The sequence below is a fragment of the Canis lupus genome, chromosome 37 (assembly GCF_048164855.1).
Source record: "Canis lupus baileyi chromosome 37, mCanLup2.hap1, whole genome shotgun sequence".
NCBI classification, from domain to species: domain Eukaryota; kingdom Metazoa; phylum Chordata; class Mammalia; order Carnivora; family Canidae; genus Canis; species Canis lupus.
Genome location: NC_132874.1, coordinates 2,530,466 through 2,544,325, shown reverse-complemented (window position 1 = coordinate 2,544,325; position 13,860 = coordinate 2,530,466). Strand labels below are relative to the sequence as shown.

At 41.8% G+C, this 13,860-nt stretch overlaps 3 protein-coding genes across 8 annotated transcripts in view; 1 reads left to right on the top strand and 2 right to left on the bottom strand.

Annotated features, from left to right (window-relative positions):
• Positions 1–4,821, bottom strand: part of H1-6 (H1.6 linker histone, cluster member) — a 21,848-nt gene extending 17,027 nt beyond the window's left edge. For both annotated transcript variants that reach the window (XM_072813784.1, XM_072813785.1), the window contains exon 1: positions 4,687–4,821. The gene's annotated coding sequence lies outside the window, so the exon portion shown is untranslated. The remainder of the gene's footprint in view (positions 1–4,686) is intronic.
• Positions 1–5,699, bottom strand: part of LOC140626185 (histone H2B type 1-C/E/F/G/I) — a 15,189-nt gene extending 9,490 nt beyond the window's left edge. Inside the window, exons 1-3 of one of the 3 annotated variants that reach the window (XR_012025381.1) lie at positions 5,269–5,699; positions 4,687–4,919; positions 2,374–4,224 (exon numbers count right to left, since the gene is read on the bottom strand). Coding sequence is in view for 1 of the 3 variants with exons in the window: in XM_072813788.1 (XP_072669889.1) it covers positions 5,278–5,658 (381 nt within the window). In the remaining 2 variants the exon portion in view is untranslated. Of the gene's footprint in view, positions 1–2,373; positions 4,920–5,268 lie in introns of those variants that run through there. The other 2 variants (XR_012025382.1, XM_072813788.1) reach the window with 2 other exon arrangements.
• On the top strand, positions 4,845–13,860 carry LOC140626184 (histone H2A type 1-C). 3 transcript variants are annotated; one of them, XR_012025380.1, is made up of 2 exons: positions 4,845–5,022; positions 13,612–13,860. XR_012025380.1 is itself a non-coding variant. In XM_072813787.1 (2 exons), the coding sequence occupies exon 1, from the start codon at positions 5,992–5,994 to the stop codon at positions 6,382–6,384; it is 393 nt and encodes a 130-aa protein (XP_072669888.1). In that variant the 5' UTR covers positions 5,517–5,991; the 3' UTR covers positions 6,385–6,902; positions 13,612–13,860. The 3 variants fall into 3 exon arrangements, 2 of the variants coding, with proteins under 2 accessions (XP_072669888.1, XP_072669887.1); XM_072813787.1 differs by lacking the exon at positions 4,845–5,022 and adding an exon at positions 5,517–6,902; XM_072813786.1 differs by lacking the exon at positions 4,845–5,022 and adding an exon at positions 5,518–6,501.

Below are 13,860 nucleotides of genomic sequence, written 5' to 3'. Positions count from 1 at the left end.
GGAAGATGTGGTCTACTCTAGATCTCATCTTGACCTGTAGAACTTAGGAAAGAGCTTCCTACTTCCAGACTTCTGGAGAGGTTTTAAGGAGTCTCAGGATTGTGTTTTCAATGGGAATGTATATCCAAGTGGTGAGATTCTAAAGTGTTTGCAGTGGGAATTAAATATCCATCTGTCCTAGAGCATTAAAGCAATATTTTTAGTTAAAAGTACTGATAATGTCCCTTTCCACCACTGCTATAAAGTTGACTTTTTTAATATTTTATTTTATCTAACTTTTTAGAAAGGCAAACTGCCACATGCAGAGCCTCATTTGGAGGTGTCTGGAATCTTGGAAGCTTGGACCTTGAGAGCTTGTTTAGAAGTTCTAGCAGGGAAGCACAGCTACACCTGTACCCTTGACAAAAGAGCAGTCCTCCTCCATCAGAGTTGTCCTCCTTCACTGAATGTGCAGATCCAGGATTGACACACATGGAGTAGTGAGGGAGGAAGAGAACACCTCCCTGCCCAGCCACATCAGCCAAATTAACCCTGGTGATCAATGGGGTGATAGATGTCGCAGTCAAATCACCCTCACATCCTAAAGTTGACACTTCTTGAAGTCTCCTTTAATATAGTCTTTAATGATATATTATATAGAAGTGTATCTGGGGACATCTTCTTCCATTTGTTCAATTATGAGAGTGTAGTTAACATTAGTCATTGGTAATATCTGACAATATCAGAATGCCCCAAGCAAAACATGTCAAAAGAGAAGAAAAATCAAGTCACATGGATCTTTTGGTACAATTTCAAATGATAAGGGTTTATGAGAATATTTAGGCATGGACACATTATCATGATTAGACAAAAATACTGGCATGCTAAGTTAAAGTTATTTTGAGCACATTTTACTTTAAATTCTCTTGTATTACCTGATGAGTGGACTGATGTGATCTATCCAATAAGAATATTTTTATACAGATTTTTGAAACTATTTTATTCTCAGTTTTATCATTTACAAGTAGTAAAGGCAATACCAGGTGGGGAAAAAAAATCCCTATATTTTAACAATAACATGAAAGGGATTTGTTAACATGGTTCTTGAGGTTTGGTCTGAAGCATTGATCCAACTTTATACTTTTGCAATTTCTATTAATTATAGATAAGGCAAGATTCAATCATTTGTCCAGTCTTTGGGCTAATCAACAGATTTGTAAAATCTGGAACTGGTTTATCACTGGAGTTATTTTTTGTTACATGATTAGAAAGTCTGAAAATGGTGGGGCTACACAAAACAGTATGGGAGATTTGTGATAGCCAATTCTTAATGAAGGGCTGGTTATATTTGATTTTAATTTTAGAAATCAGACTAGACAATTGTTGTTATAGTACTGATGGTAATGAAACCTTGAAAGGCTGTTTCTCGCATTGTATGTGAGGTATTTTCTTAAGTGTCATGTTAATTTTAACCACTCAGATTTTCTTTAGTTGCTCCTCTTCCTCTTCTGAGTTATTCTTCTTCCCTGACTCCTGCCCCTATATTGACTGAGACATCTGAAGAAAACCCCTTTGTTTTTATACAAGGGAAAGCAAAAGAACAACCCCCAGGCATATCTACTATAAGTAAATATGTCAACTCTTGAGCCTTGAGCAAAGGGACGTTCTCATCTCTGACCTATTATGTAGATTGAGTTACTGGTTATAGAGAATAAAGTTAAAACATAACAGCAGGAACATTCTAAACTGTGTAAAAATATGAGACTTGCATAGATCAAATTGTTTTTAGGGATGTATATTTTGTATCCTCTAATTTAGAAATTGTCCAGGTATCCAAAGATTGGGCACTCAATTCTTAGAGTTATCTATGGATTATGAATTCAGCATTAAAGATGACACATTGAGTTTTTATGATTTGCATGCAACTTTATAAATGTTAGCTGTTTTAAAAATGACATTATTGTGATTTAATTTAACTCAATGCATAATATACAGAAGTATAATTTTAAATAAAATTATTTTTAAGCATTCTAACTAGTAAACCTAGTGAAAGGAATTTAGTAAATTCGAGTTAGTGAGTTTTTTTTTTTTTTTTAAGAAAATAAACCCCAGACTGGTGTGAACCAGAATATCGTACTAACATTATTCTTACTTCATGACAATAACAAAGAAAAAGGCATAAGACCATTTTTAAAGCAAAATTAGTAATCTTAATTTAAAATGTGATTTTTCCCTATGAAATTATCCACGATGAACTAAAAAATTTAAGTTGTTCCAAAATAGAGAAGTTCTGTTTTGTGTCTTATTACTATAACCTGTCAACTAAAACCACTAATTAAACTCAGTTAAACTTTCCTGTTTTCTTTAAGCTACAATTTAAAGAGGTAGCACATGTAAAGCATCAGGAGAATTTTTATTTTGATTTGAATTTCTCTTTTTTTAAAGTTTTTATTGAATTCCAGTTAATTAACATACAGTGTAATATTAGTTTCAGGGACACAATATGGTGATTCAGCAGTTCAATATAACAGCCTGTGGTCATCATGACAAGTGCCCTCCTTCATCCCCATCACCTATTTCCCCCATCCTCCACCTCCCTTCTGGTGGCCATCAGTTTGTTCTCTAGTTAAGAGGTTTTCCTCTCTTTTTTTCACCTTATGATCCTATGTTTTGTTTCTTAAATCGCACATAAGAGTGACATTATATGGTATTTGTCTTTCTCTGACTTATCTCGATTAGTTAGCATAATACCCTCTAGCTCCTAATTTCTCTTTAAATCATGTTTTTAGTGTTTATGTAAAGCCATTTAAAACGAGTTTGCATTACAATTTACTAATTTCCTGCTGAGATAGACGACTTGCTCAAACTGACTTGTATTCATAAAACAAAAATATTCTCAATCTTTGTGGAAGTTAGAGGAGCTAATGGCGAAACCAGAATAAAACTTAAAGTTAGGAAAAACAGAGCCATAGATTTAAGTGTGTTAATCAGATTTTAAAAAACACAAAGGTATCATTGAGAAACAGATGTAATTAAGAGCAGAGATCTCTCAGCCAACACGGAGAATATGAGTAAACTGCTGATATCTTTCTAAGTTTTGTAGGAAATTCTACTTTCCAGTGCCATAGCTCTCACAATAAACACATTAAGATTTAGAAACCATTAAGTGTTTATTTTATAAGAGTATTGGAAGCCTTCTCTTTTTGTCTGACTCAGTAATCTGATTTATAATACCATGTTTCTTCTCTCTTCTCTCTAACCTTACTTAAAGAGCCTGAAGGGATAATAATTTGGAATTACTGAATCATAAACTTTAGAGGCTTCCGCAGAGCAAAAGACAGGCCCCTGCATGCTGGAGATTTGTTTAACTTTTCTTTCCTGTCATCAGTCTCCTGTAAGGCCTAGCCACTTTATGAAAGTCAAAAGTTATTACAGATTGCCATTTTATATTTGCTTTTTTTTTGATGCAGAAACTGTTTTTCCAGATATTGACAACTATTTGGATACATAATGAGTAAACATGGAAAAGATCGTTTTGAAAGGAGGAAAGAGACAGGTATCTTCAGTTTCCGGAATCTACACACAGTATACAAACGCAAAACACCAAACTCAGTGGATCACATTAAAGGCCAGAAGGAAAAACACCGACTTCCTGCTCATGTGTTCTCAAATGCTAAAGAATATCAGAATCCCCAAAGACAATCAACCTAAAAAAGATTAACACAAGAATTCAGATTGCCTATCCTCTGCCACCAACTAAATCGCTTAATGATCTGACATAAAAGCGCTAATGTGTAACCAATTGGCAGAGTGCCATCAGAATAAGAGCCAAAATAAGAAACAAATTTGGGCAAGAATACATTTCAGCATGCAAGAGCCAAAGGCAGATAAGCATAAAATTCAAACTGCCCAGGACTGTGCAAGGCACTTCACCAGGTCACACATTTCTATTGAGTCCTATGGCAGGACTTCAGTAAACGTCTTAGTGATTCTTCAGAAATAAATGGTCATGTAGTTAATGATTAGCCTGCCCATTGCTTGTATAAAAGGGAGAACAAGCTATAGAATTATCTCATCCAACAAATGGCAAACCAGAATTTTTAAAGAGAAGGAAACAAACAAACAAAAAACAAAACATTGTAGTCAGGCTGGTAATAGTGAACCTGCAGTTTTTGGATAACCTGATTAGCTGGCAGTTAGGTCAGGGTCAGCCTGAACTGGAGCATCAGTCCTTGAGCAGGTTCGCTAGGCACACAGGGAAAAAAAAAAAATCCAATTTCAGTTGTTGAAGGACTCTGGAAACCTTACAGTTGGGCTGGGGAGCTAGTGTGACACACCTCTCCAACGGTCTGTCCTGCATTATCATGTCCACCTTAACTAGTCCAGGGCTATACCATTTCTCAACTCTTCCAAGTTAGGCAACCAGAGCTGTGTTCCAATGGAAGCCTGTCTAGTGCTGGGCAAGCCCTTAGGATTCTTCCCAAATATTAATGAATAATTGCTGGTTTAAGATCATGAGGTCCTTATGTTAAGTAACCTGCTAATCTAAGCCACACATTTAGTTTGTGTTCTTTTGTAACAAAACATTCCCTTTATATTCCCGTTTCTAATAGAAAAAGCAAATTTCACTCAGAAGTATTGAAATGTGTTCCAGACTTGGATAATACAAACGTTGGGAAAGGGCTTCGTTCACCTCAAAATCTTTACCTGGAGCGAAGTTCTCAAGTGCTTAAGTAGGATTTCCCAGCCTGCAGACTGCCGGCGAGATCTGTTAAGTGAAAGCGCTTTTGGGAGACTCCATGTGCCCAGTTCAAAGGCGTCCTTCCTGTCGTCCCACCTCGTTCCTCCGCCATTTCAGCTCCCTGGGAGACAAGTTACCCAGCAATTTTGAGCTGGAGCCTTCCAAAGGAGGTCGATCCTGACTATAAGCCACCAGACACCTATAAAGATCGTAAATTTGTATGGTCAGATTAAACAAAACTACGACAAACTGAGCAAACTCTTAACAAGAGTTCTAATGGAGATCAACCCCAGGAGCAGAGAGTAACAGGACCTAACATTTGGCCTCTGGCAGTTATTAACATCAACTTCAGCGCTGTACTGCCCCGTACCAGGAAGAGAAAAAGCTACAAATTTCCTCAAGTGTTAAGGACTTTCTAATGAGGGCTGGACACTTTGCCCCAACTCTCGTCATGCAAAACTTCTCTTAAGTGTAAATTACAGCTCTCTTGAGAAGACCGGTGGGTGGCTCTGAAAAGAGCCTTTGGGTTTGGGGAAGGAGACGCTTACTTGGCACGTTTACTTGGAGCTGGTGTACTTGGTGACGGCCTTGGTGCCCTCGGACACGGCGTGCTTGGCCAGCTCCCCGGGCAGCAGCAGGCGCACGGCCGTCTGGATCTCCCTGGACGTGATGGTCGAGCGCTTGTTGTAATGCGCCAGGCGCGACGCCTCGCCCGCGATGCGCTCGAAGATGTCGTTGACGAACGAGTTCATGATGCCCATGGCCTTGGACGAGATGCCCGTGTCGGGGTGCACCTGCTTCAGCACCTTGTACACGTACACCGAGTAGCTCTCCTTGCGGCTGCGCTTGCGCTTCTTGCCGTCCTTCTTCTGCGCCTTGGTCACCGCCTTCTTGGAGCCCTTCTTCGGGGCCGGCGCGGACTTGGCGGGCTCGGGCATATTTAAACCGCAATGTCCGAAGCGAAGTGAAAGTAGGAAGCGAATCTCTGCTACTTATAGGGCTTTTATGCTAATGAAGGATGCAGAAGAGTCTTAGTTCATTGGAAGACAAGCAGCGAGGCTGTCATCCATGGGCTGAACTATGCAAATAAGGTATGGAAATAGAGCTTTTCTATTGGTTACTTGACTGAGTCTAGTTATTAGCCAATCAGACACCCGGACTTACTCCCCAGGAAATGCCTATAAAAGCAGCCATATTTCTACCTACTTCACTGCTAGGTTTGTTTTGGCAAGTAAATAGCTTTCTTGTGTTGGCGTCTCTTCTAGTCTACGATGTCTGGACGTGGCAAGCAGGGTGGCAAGGCTCGGGCCAAAGCGAAGTCTCGTTCCTCTCGTGCTGGGCTGCAATTTCCCGTTGGCCGCGTCCACCGCCTGCTCCGCAAGGGCAACTACGCGGAGCGGGTCGGGGCGGGCGCGCCGGTGTACCTGGCGGCCGTGCTGGAGTACCTGACGGCCGAGATCCTGGAGCTGGCGGGCAACGCGGCCCGCGACAACAAGAAGACGCGCATCATCCCGCGCCACCTGCAGCTGGCCATCCGCAACGACGAGGAGCTCAACAAGCTGCTGGGCCGCGTGACCATCGCGCAGGGCGGCGTCCTGCCCAACATCCAGGCCGTGCTGCTGCCCAAGAAGACCGAGAGCCACCATAAGGCCAAGGGCAAGTGATTTGGTAAACCTCGGAGTTTTCGGAAACGCTTTCAAACCCAAAGGCTCTTTTCAGAGCCCCCCACCAATTCAAAGGAAGAGCTAATGCCGCACTTTAAGGGAAGGAAATGGGAAAAGGTAAGTTGCCTTTTCCCAAAGTAGGATATAGAGGGTTTTCCGATTTCGAGAAAAAGTTCCAAGATGCTGGTCTATCAATAATGGGAAATGGCAAATTGATTAGCACCTGATCATTGAATGTACTTGACCTCCCTAATGCACGCCTATCAGACGGAGTGGCTTAACCGCAGAACTCTTAACTGCGGTCTCTTAAATTTTGTCTTGCAAACTTGCAAACTAACCGAGTAGCACGATAATGTCCCTACGCCAACCCTCTTAGACGCCTCGTCTTCGGCTCCAAGCAACCCTTCTTAACTAAATTGTAAAAGAGTTAGATTCTGCTTCTGTAAGTTGTAAAACAATCCCTGAAGCCTAAGGCAGTGAAAGTCCTCTGAAAAATGACTTCTCGGCGTTAATATAAGGTGGGTCACAACACTGAGTGGATCCAGATTCGAATTGCAGCTTCTCCCTGTTCACAAGGTAATTGTATTTGGGGCTAGTTTCTCGGGTGTGTCATCTCTAAATCGGCGTAAGTTGGTGATGTCATAATTGCATTTTTTGTGCCAACTAAACCACGTAAAGCCCCTAGCCTAGATCAGTGCCTAACAGTCAACGAACTGGAGTGAATTACATTTCGAAGCTCAAATGCCTAGATTTATAAGGCAGCCCAAGGATGTGGTACTTTAGTTACTCCAGCTCCAAAAGTGGCAATCTGGGGGCTGTGCAAAAGTTCTTACGGTTTTATTCTGTAGGGTCGAATTTCACTAAGTGTTTCTTCAGGATGACTTGATTCATGCTTTGGAGAATGAGTCGGCCGCAGTTTAGACCTCCCTCTGCGCGCAGAGACTCGGACAGCCCAAGCAAAAACCATGTCTTTTTCAAACACTGTTTGAGCCTGGAAGATAATCTAAACCTAAACTCCCCCCCGGACGCGCCTCCCACTTTCTAAATATTGCAGTTCGTAAAGTGGTCTGGAGGCAGCCCCCACCCTCCCCCGCCCTCCTCCTCCTCCCCCTCCCGCATGCCACCTGTCCACAGCCCCACCTCCCCTTCCTTGGCCTTGCTGTCACCAGGGGAAAAAAGTGGCTAGTGTCTGTGAGTCTGGGGAAGGAAAAGTGGCAGAAAAAGTGGCAGGAAATGGCCACAGTTTAGAATTTCCCTAGGAGCTAGCTGTTAACGATTCTAATATGTAGCCCGACTGCAAATCTTCACTCCGGGGATGTCTGGCCTCACAGCATTCTAGGCTAGGGGTCCACTCAGGCGACTGGGTTATTCCACTCAGAATTTCTTGTATGCTGGAGAACATGGCTCCTTAGGTCAGATCGCTTTGTATAAGCCTAGCAATGCTCTTCATTAACCTTCCAGATTGCTTTTGAAGCCCGCTCCAGCACTGACCAGGTGCGTGACCTTGGGCTTGATGCCTCCACCACCCCGGTTTACATTCCTTCCTTCCTGCTCACCTTCGCTCACCTCATGATGAAATGAGTAGGCTCAGCAGGCACTCAGGAGTAATGGCCAACACTTACTAAGCATTACTGTGTCCCGCACAGTTCATGCTTCCAGAAAATTCATGCAACCCAACCCTCCAGCAGTCGGTGCTATCCCTACCTGGATTTTAAGGAAGAGGAAACAAGAACAGAGCATAAAAAATTTGTCTAAGTCCCAAGGTCAGGAAGCCAAGCACTTTAACGCTGGCTCTCCTGTGAACACTGCTCCCTAAGAGATTATTGTCAAAAGAATGAAACCAATAAAAACTCAATACATGATGCGTTAACTGTGTCCACATACCAGAATGTTACCGGTTGCATACTAAACTGAAGAATTTAAGGGAAGGAGGAGCGGGGTTCCCCCTGGAATCTACAGAAAGGAAGGTGAATCTTGGCGGTGGGTTAGCACTGTAATCCTGGGGAAAGCAAATACACTTTTGAATCAAGGGGACAAATCTGGAGGTGGTTTGGTAAAGAGCTACAGGACTTGATAAACTAATTTTCTGTGATGAATGAGGAAGGAGTTAGATTTGACTTTGAATTCTTCCTTCTGGGCTCCAGCAACAAAACTTTGTATTTGATTGATGAATAATACATTGTGTTAATTTTGTTTGTTTCATCTTTGACAAGACCTCCTTAAAGTCAAAGACCCCATCTTTTTAACTTATTAAGTCAACATAGACCCTGGCATACCATAAACACTTGAAAATTAGGCATTGTGTAAATTTTGAGCTGAGTCAATGGCTGGGCCATTAGGAAACACTTTGTTCTAGAGGAGACAGTAATTAGACACCAGACTAACAGGTTGCTAATAACATCTCTTTCCAGTAGAAAATCTCTTCTGAAAATCTAATTTGCACTGGTACCTTATTTGGGGAGCTTCAAAGAAACACAGAAGGTGCCAATTGACCAGCTCTTACCTAAGAGCTACAGCCAAAAGGCTCTCCAAAGGACACACCTCAGAGATCTAGCTCCCCTTCTCAAGCATGCTTCTTTCCCTTCTACTTTGAAACATCACTGTTTATATCCAAAAGCCCTAGTTATGTCTTTGGAAAATTCCCAGTGAGCAATAAACTCTCAGTAGTTTCAGTTGGTTTCCAGCTATTGGGCGGGTCTCTACCCGCCATGCCTCAAGGGTCCTGGGGAGGACCATCTCAACTGGGACAAATTCCTGAGAATGATAAACCCAGGCCTCCCAATTACTGAAGACACCTGGACACCAGGGACAAAAAGTTGATCTAGGGATTTACTGAGACGTGAGGCTAAGACAGAATCATTACCTGGTGATATAGGACATTCCCAACAAAGCAGATCAGTATGATACAGTATTACCAATTAGAAAATCCCATTTTACATTTCCAAATCATCTAGGCAGATTTCCTTTCCTCTGTCCACTGCACAGTCACTAACAATTTTTCTGTGATCATTGGAATTGGTTGGTTGGTTGTCTTTTTTAGGAGTATGATATATTTTATAATTAGTTATAAAAAATTATATATGTATTTTCAGGTCAATGACATTACCAGGTCAATGACATTACCATCTAAGGGTTTGTCGTCTTTTGATCCTAAGTTGTAATTATCAATGCAAATATTCCTGTTAAATATAATGTGTGTGTATAATTAGAGATTATTAGGAATTTCACTGAGGATTCCCCAGGCATATACTGAAATCGGAAATAAGGCCTCATATGTAGAATATGGCATGCAACCTTGAAAATAAAGTGAAGTTGCAGGCATGAAATTAGTGTAGACCTCCTAAAAAAAAAAAACAGAACTTCATTGGACTACATTATATTGCAGTTGTTTGCTTGAACTGTAGTCTGGGCAGGGCCGACAGAACCAACATCCCTTAGGGCTTAGGAGTAATGTACCTCATTATAGTTGAGGTTCCTTCTGAAAGAAGCAAGTGTGCTAAGCTTCAGACTCGTTGCCATATGTGGTTTGTCTGCCAGTTGGAGCTTCAACCTTGAACACATTCCTCATTGTCAGGGACACCAGGTGGTGGCAGGTGAGCATGTCCATTCCCTCCAACATTTGGAGATAGCCAGAGCTGGAAGTACTGGGCTTGACTTGGCACTACAACAAATTGTTCTTGTATTAAAGGCCGATCTCAAAGGGTCAGACAATGATGTGCTCTAAATTTTAGAACCTTGGATTTTGGTACTAGTTCCTTTTTTTTTAAAGATTTTATCTATTCACTTGAGGGAAGGCGAGAGGGAGAGAGAGAGAGGAGCAAGGGGAGGGGCAGAAGAAGAGGAGAAGCAGACTTCCTGCTCATCTGGGAACCTGACTTGGTGCTCCATCCCGGGATTCCATCTCAGGACTTGATCTCAGGACCCTGGGATCATGACCAGAGCCGAAAGCAGGCGCTCAACAAACTGAACCACCCAGGTGTCCCACTAGTTCCTATTCTTGATGATTTCATCAGTAGTGCATTTCAAAGGCTAGCTAGATGCCGTAAAGTTCCAAGTTTACATCTCCAGCTCCGACCTCTCCTTCGAACAGCAAATGTGTGTATACACATTTCTACTTAACACCTTCACTTGGAACTCTCTTCTCAGCCTGAATACATCTAAGATACAGAAGTTGACATTGTGGTCTCTAAGCCTGTTATTTCCTCCTATCTTTCCAGCTCAGGAAGTGACACAGCCTTAAAGCCATTTGATTGAGCCAAAATTTTAAAAGTGAGCCTCACCCCCTTCCCTTCATCTCCACAAATGTAGACTATCTTAGGTCATGTCACCTACACCCCAACATATGTCTTGATCTGTTCTCCACATTCCTTTATCATGACCTGAGAAGCCACCCAAGACCACCTCTGGCCTCTGCCCATGTCCTGGACTTCATCTCCATCTCACTGTTCCAGCCACACTAGTCTCTTCCCTCCTGTCAAGCTTTTTGCTGCTTCAAGACACTTTCATTGGCACTCTTATTCTCTGAAATACCTGTGCTCCAATGTGTCTTCCAGCAAGCTCCTTCTCTGCCTTCAGGCCTGTCTGAAATAGACCTACCCAGACAGATTACAGATCTGAATACAAAAGGCAAACATTAGATGAAATTTCAGGAAACACTTTAACCTCAGTTTTGTACGAGTGTGTGTGTGTGTGTGTGTGTGTGTGTGTTTTGAGGGGGAGATGTTGCTATCAAGGAAGGCAGGAAACACAAAACCATGTAAGAAAGGACATGAGCTGCATAGGCTAAAAGGAAATTTAAGACACAATATAATAGAAAAAAAGACCAAACAGGATATTTGGTGTCTATTATTAAATTCAAATGGCCAGTGCATCTGAGGGAAAAAAAAGTTAACCTTTCTGGTAGTTCAGTTTTGTGTATAACAGCAACAAAGGGATACCGAAACTAATAATACTTAGGCCTGCTGAGGATGATGAATTGCCACTGCCTTTAATCTTTAGAAAAATTCTCCTGGTGATGTGTATTTAAATGTATTATTAGACACTTGGCCTTTGTACAACAAATTAGTACTAAATAAATAATGAAATAAACCAAACAGGAAAAAAAAATTAGACACTTGGAAAAAAAAAGGGTACCTGCCATCTAGAAACAAAAGCCCCACCATCTAAGGTCATATGAGGTGAGATTGTTAACTTTTATAAGCATTTGAGTGTAAAGTGTAAAAATGAGCATGTAGTAAGCTTGTAACTGAAAGTATAAAAAGTAAAATAAAAAAAGTAACCTCTCTGTTCAATTCTCACCTCAGATCACATTCTACTATCACTGTTTAGATTCTTTAAAAAATAGCCCATGATTTATTTCTTGGATCCCTCGCCCTTTGCCTTTTCTGATTACATCCTCTGCTCCACAAGTTAGGGACCTGTTCTGTCTACAGCAGAGGGCCTGGCACGAGGAGACCACTCAACTCGGCCGAATGAACAAGGGATGGATATTGTAGCCCAGAGAGGCCTTCTCTGAGCTCAGCACACAGTGATCTGAATTTCTATGGAAAGCTGTCTGCCCACTAACCACTGTCCACACCTTGCCTGCTAGCCCTCTGCAGTCTCCAGGCATGCAGTGAAACGGGGAAACATGCCCACTTGCTTTCCACACTTAACCTCTTCCCAGCTTTGCACTAACCTCTCCAGACTTAATGTCTCATGATAACCCTCTGGAAGCCCTCCATTCTTCTAAGGGCCTGTTCTCTGCTGGCTGTTATCATGCATAAAAGAATCCTCTTGAATACGCTACTGCTAACTGGTCTGTGGTAACTAAATGTTTGCTTTGAATCGTGGAAAGAAAAGAGTCATACAGCTGGTGTGTGTGACAAAATCAATGCTTTTCATCCACTCACAATGTCTGCTCTGCGCAGAAGGGCACCTCGCTGGCTTTTACATTCTAATGCTGAGATTATCCAGTTAACACTCTCTTTTCCCGGGTGTTTTTGAAGAATTCTATCCTCTGTGTCTCTGTACCCCAGCACTTCACCTCCTCCCCATATAATAGATCTTCAGTAAATACCCAGAATGAATGTGCTGACAACAAAACTTGTATCTGCACAGAAAGGGAATAATCACTAAGCTGCAGGGACTTGGTTTATTCCTGGGTTGTGTACCATGTTAACCACCACTCTGCCTTAAATTCCAGTTGCTCATTTTGGAGGGAGATATGTAACTGGTATGTAACTGGTCCTAAAGCTGCTCTGTCCAATACAGTAGCCACTAGCCACATGTGACATTTTCAATTTAAATAAAACAAAAACTCAGGCTTCAGTTGCACTAAGTACATTTCAAGTTGCTGATGGCTCCTTACTGGACAGCAAAGATATAGAACACTTCTACTCTTCCAGAAAGTTCTATCAATAGCATTGGGAGTACCTATCCTTGTCCTTCTGGGCTAACGTGTTCAAGAGCACTTAATCAACTTCCTCCAGGTGGCTCCGAGGATATACAGTTGCCAGATAAAATACAGGATGCTTGGGGCGCCTGGTGGCTCAGTCAGTGGAGTGTCCAACTCTTGATTTCAGCTCAAGTCATGATCTCAGGGTCAGCACTCAGCACAGTGATTTTCTACCCCTCTTTCACCTTCTGCCCCTCTCCCCACTCACTCACTCTCTAAAATAAATACTCTTTGGGCACCTAAATGTCTGAGTGGTTGAGCATCTGCCTTTGGCTCAGGTCGTGATCCTGGGGTCCTGGTACTGAGTCCCATATTGCGCTCCCCACAGGTAGCCTGCTTTTCCCTCTACCTATGTCTCTGCCTCTCTGTGTGTCTCTCATGAATAAATAAATAAAATCTTTAAAAAAATTAAATACTCTTTTAAAAAGAATAAAATGTTGGGTGATCAGTTAAATTTAAATGGCAAATAAGCAACAAATAATTGTTTTAGACTAAATGTGCTCCAAAAGATTGCATGAAACATACTATAGTAAAACAAAAATTATTTATCTGGAACTCAGATTTAACCAAGCATCTTGCATTTGTATTTGCCAAGCAGGCAACCCTGCCTGAAAGCAAAATGAGAGTATCTTCCCTGGGAACCTGGGTCCTCTTACCCTGGGGAGTTTCTCTGTGAGGAACTGAGAAGGGCTGATACCAGAAACGAGTCTGTAAATTTTGCTGCATGTGTTGAGGATGGCTGAGAAAGAAGTTCCTAACTACATTTACTTTGGTTTCTACTCTTTCCTTAGGTTTCAAGAGCTTCTCACTACAGAGATCTCTGGGTCAAGCGAGTCTGTGAAACTCATCGGTTCTCAGCAATAAATGAATGGATGGTGCCAGTGTTCTGACATCACTGATTGCTTCTGCACCTGCAAATTTTTTCCTATTGAAAACTTTTCTGGGTTTATGTCTCTGTGTGTACACATACATATGCCTTGGGGATAAAGAGAGGACGGGGAGAGAAACATGATTAAAGGGAAGCTCTCTTTAGTACAAAA

What these genes read in the sequence shown, in the direction of transcription:
- LOC140626184 (XM_072813787.1), top strand. Translation starts at nt 5,992, where the DNA reads ATGTCTGGACGTGGCAAGCAGGGTGGCAAGGCTCGGGCCAAAGCGAAG.